Below are 5,000 nucleotides of genomic sequence, written 5' to 3' on the forward strand. Positions count from 1 at the left end.
CGTCCAGTCAGATTATCGTTTGAATGTGATGTGTGCTCTTAAATTAGACAGAAATGCAGGGTGATCCAATTAATGGTACACATAACTTGTATCATGCATTGATTGGCTATCCAATGCAGTGATGCCAACTGTTAGAGATTGTCGATAACTGCTCCAGATCTCACCAACATGTCATGGACTTACTAAAAAGTAAAAACGTTCTCCATATAGTATTTTCATGACAGTTCCCAACTCCCCGTGTGTGTTTGCTACTGTGTGCATGCATTATTTTCTCCAGCTTCCTGGTTCAATCAGCAGGTTTGGAATGATTACAACATAATCATTTGAGCACATCAAGCCCGTCATTGTTGGCCTAAAAGGTTGTTGTTTTTTTAACTCAATGTTTGCACCACAATGGTGCTAAAACACTTATTTTTTGAGTTAGAGAGCTTATTATTATTATTATGCAAGTGTTGAACAGAACAATGTTAAACAACCTTCCTATAACATTGTTCTGAACCCATGGAGGAACTGAAACATATCGTATTTTAAATGTAGGACAAGGCCTTTTGAGGATATGAATGTACTTTTACATTAATTATGTTAATTGAAGAATAGAAACAAATTTAGATGTATAATGTATGAGATTTCATCCTGGGGTTCCAGCATCACAAGCAACGTGCTTATATGGAAACATTAAACAGGCCGACAAACCGGGATTATTCAAGGCACCAGTTCATGCCCTTAGCTTTACAGAGAGCTTTATTCCCTTGCTTGCCATGTCAAACTGTTGCCCCCACTGCTCAACTATCAGTGCATCGCCTTGTTATGCACATGGCACCTCGCTCTTCCATGATCCAAGATGTATAAAAATAATTGGTTGGTAAAGCACAATATTTGGAATTAAGGTGATTTTTTTTTTCTTACACATTGAGATTAACGGTTTTCTTTCAACTTATCCTAGTACCTCCCAGAAGACGAACTTTACTGCCCTCCAGTTATCATCAAAGTGATTGACAACCGAGCATTTGGAAGGAAACTGATTGTGGGGCAGCATTCACTCCAAGCACTGCACCTGTTTCGCTGCAACCCAGAAAAGCCTGAGCTTCCCATCTTGGCGAGTTTCACAGGTAATCATCCAGATATATTCCGGTATAAACATCAGCTGAAACTTCCTAAAGCTAAACTTATCCACCTACATATAATATAAATACTGAATGCTCCACTGATATGTTTTTGGTTTTACTCTTTAAGGATAACTCATTGTTTGTAATATGATATTCTCGTATCATAAACACAATTGTTTTCTTTTTTTTAAGTAGTCGAGGCTTGTTGAAGAGCGAGTACACGAAACGAATCAGGATGTAACTGACAAAATCAGGATGCAAAACACACATGCATGGAAAGGAAACTCCAAGGAACATAAACTGGAAATGAGGAGGGATTTGGGTTGGGTTAATGAGGGTAAAAAAAGATCATGATTTTAGATTGGGGATGATCCGAGATGGTGGTGAGCAGCTGTCTTTAAGACCTGGAGGGAAGAATGAGATTGAAGAGGATGTCAAAGTTGGTTCCACAGGCAGAAAAAAGAGGAACAAATGAGTGGAGGTGAGCAGTGATCCTAGATTTAGTTGATGATCCTGGAACCAGAAGAGGGTTGATGGTGGATCGTGTGAGTCCTGCAAAAACGTGGGACGGAAAAAGCATGGAAAGAGCAGAGGGTGCAAGTCCAGAAAGGAGGCGGTAGAAGACAGAAAGACCATCGACCTGTCTACTATGGTGAAGTGATAGGCCCATAGACTCAGCTTTGGTGTGGGAGATTCCAATGATCTTGAAGGCCTTGGTTTCCATGACATCAAGCTGAGCAAGATGTGAGGCAGGGAAGGCAGCCCAGAAAGGACAGCAGTACTCCATCAAGCTGCAGATGAAGGCCTTGTATGTGGATAGGAGTTCAGGTGTGTCAAGGAAGAACTTTGTACTACGGAAGATACCCAGTCAGCAGCTGGCTTTGGAGGCCAATTTCGATATGTGTTTTCCCCAGGAAAGATCATGGCTGTTAGTGAGACCCAGGAGTTTGAGTGACTGAACTTTCTCAAGAGGGTTGTTCAGAAAATAGAGAGGAGGGATTGTCAGACAGTCGTTTCAGAGAGTGATTGTGAAAGTGAGAAATTTTTCAGGATTCAAAGACATATTCCAAGTGTTTGACCAGCTTGTGTTTTTTTTCAAGGTCTGAAGAGAGGCAAGTGACTGCAGTCTGCCATGACATCCCTCATCCTTCAAAAAGGCAGAGGGTGGAGTCATCAGCAAATAGATAAAGAGGGTTTTCCAGAGTTGGAGTGATCATTGATGAAGATCAGTTAAAGAACATGGCCCAGAACACTGCTTTGGGGTACAAACAGCCTTGACAAGGAGAGAAGATGAAAGGATTGCATTGAGTCTCACACGTTGGCTAAGAGAGTAGAGGAAGTCAGTAGGCCAGGGGTGTAGTTGGCCTTGGCTGCCATAGGCAGACAGTTTGGAGAGCAAAGCGGGATGCCAAACTGTATCAAAAGCACGAGATATGTCCAGAGAGACCGCCCTGATCTCATGTCTGACATTGAGGACCTCCATCCATTATTGGGAGAGTAGAAGCAGCATGTCCAAGGTGGAGTGACTTGGTCTGAACCAAACTGGTGATCTGCGATGAGGTTGTTGAAGTAAAGGAAGTATTTCATATCAACTCTGATGATGGATTCCATCACCTTGCTGATGATTGGAAGTAAGCTGATGGTTCTGTCATTCAGGGATCAGTTTTTGCTCCTTTTTATGTAGTGCAGTGATGTTGGCGGATTTCCAAGCAGATGGAAGATGACCCAGTGCTAATGATAGGGTGAAAATGACAGAGAAAGAAAAAGTGCAACATCAGCAGAGCAAGTTTTTTTGGAGATGTGAGCTGATGCCGTCCGGTCCAGTACCAGAGTCAGAGTCAAGTGTTGAAATATCCTTCTCCACCTTCTCAATTGCAAAAGACACAAGGTTCCAGGAGCAGTTAGATATGACAGGGAAGGATGGGTACTGAGAGTGAGGGGATGGGGACACAAGATTTGGAAGCAAACTCAGAATTGAGACATTCAGCCTTCTCACAAGCGGAGTTGGCTGTGATGCCATTTGAAGAGAGGGAATGGATGGAAGGGGAACATACACCAGAGAAAAACTTAACAAGGTGCCACCAAGTTTTAGAGGAGGGAGACAAGTTTGAAAGTTCATTTTTGAGGTTGGACAGATGTTGTTTTCTGGCTCTCCTGAGAGTGGGCACATACTTGTTACGGACATTTTGGAATGTACTGAGATTGCCTTCAGTCGGATTTGCTTTCCAGCAAGAGAAGGCATGTTGTTTCAGAGCAACTGTCTCTCACCACAAGGTTCAGTGTATCAGGGGTGGGGTGAAGGGGAGGATAATTGAAGATGAGAGATATATATATATATATATATATATATATATATATATATATATATATATATATATATATATATATATATTCTGTGGAAGAGTTCTCAGGATATATATATATATATATATATATATATATATATATATATATATATATATATATATATATATATATATATATATATATATATATATATATATATATATATATATATATATATATTCTGTGGAAGAGTTCTCAGGATGAGTTGACATCAGTAGCAGTGGATATCGGTGACCAGTCCTGAAGAGACATGGCTACTTGCAGTCCCTGCCAATCTGTTTTAGTGAAATGCTGGACTAGCTGGCATTGAGGCAGCTATCTGAGAATAGCCAGAGGGATGTTGAGTTTCACAAGCATATGATCAGATGTACCAATTGGAGCAGAGGAAGAGCAGGAGACATTTACGGGAAAGCAAGTCATCACCAAGCATGCAAGAGAGGATTTGCCATTGGGAGAAATCCAGGTTGGAAAGTTCACAGATTGAGTCATTTCCATGGAGTCACAAAAGTCCTTTGCTGAAGTGCCATGGCTGGTGAGAGAGGTACCAACAACCAGCCAAGTTGCATGGTGATGAATGAAATTGCCACATAAGGTAGAGAGAGTTGAGATGAGTGGTTAAAAGTTTGTCCATGATGTCGGTGAGAAAGAGATGTAGATGGAGTCATCACTGTAAGGAGAACGGTACAATACAGATGAACACGAGGTGGGAGTGGAGGGGAATTGTCAGCCAGAGGTACTCCTGGGGGTTGCAACGTGTATGGTCAGTAAAAGTGTAGTGGGAAATTGAGTTCATGTTGTGAAGAGCAACTCTGCGGCTAGGTCGTAGTTCAGGCCGATCAAATCGGCAGAGACAGTAACTGGCAAGACACACTAAGGAGTCAGCGACGTCCTGTGGGAGGAATGATTTTGTTAAACAGATGTTGTCTGGTTTATCGGTCACAGCCTGGATTGAGAGATTTGTCAAGTTGGCGTGGAGACCTCAGATGTTTGAGGTTCACACAGTTAGAGATTTGGGGTGGGAGGGGAAGGGGCATTGAATGCAGGATGGGGTGGAGGCTTTGTGGGTGCAAGGTCAATCTTCAGTGGGGTGGGAGGGTTTGAGTGTGTGGAGTGCGGGAGAATTTGTTTGAGTGTGTGTTATTTGTTATTTGGCTTATTTGGCTAATTTGTGTTATTTGTCTTTACAGAGCCATTTGGAGTCCCCCTTGAAGATGAAATTAATGGTGGGCCAGAAAGACTTCTACAAGCCAGTGTAAATAAAATAGCAGTCCACCTTTGTCCAGCAAACACTTTGTATCTTTTTACACTTTTATTTACAATCTTTGTTTGTACAGTAAACCCTCAAATATCGTGGGAATTATGTTCCTGGAAAATGCCACGATAGTTAAAACCACAATAGTGGAAACCAAGGGCCAATCGTAAAAGGGGGGTTTGGTTCTTGTGTTTTGAGAAAATATAGAGGAAGGTGGGCAGCAGCCAGAATTAGTACATTACAATTGAAATAAACATGTAAATATATATATATATATATATATATATATATATATA

At 41.3% G+C, this 5,000-nt stretch overlaps 1 protein-coding gene across 2 annotated transcripts in view; it reads left to right on the plus strand.

Moving 5' to 3' along the window:
* Positions 1-5,000, plus strand: part of LOC147034978 (myoferlin-like) — a 424,490-nt gene that overhangs the window by 312,274 nt on the left and 107,216 nt on the right. For both annotated transcript variants that reach the window (XM_085891822.1, XM_085891829.1), the window contains 2 exons: positions 944-1,109; positions 4,640-4,704. In XM_085891822.1, coding sequence (XP_085747948.1) covers positions 944-1,109; positions 4,640-4,704 — 231 coding nt within the window. The remainder of the gene's footprint in view (positions 1-943; positions 1,110-4,639; positions 4,705-5,000) is intronic.

This window comes from Eptatretus burgeri, chromosome 1 (genome assembly GCF_056783735.1).
Source record: "Eptatretus burgeri isolate ZD-2024b chromosome 1, Ebu_testis_v1, whole genome shotgun sequence".
Taxonomy (NCBI): Eukaryota; Metazoa; Chordata; class Myxini; order Myxiniformes; family Myxinidae; genus Eptatretus; species Eptatretus burgeri.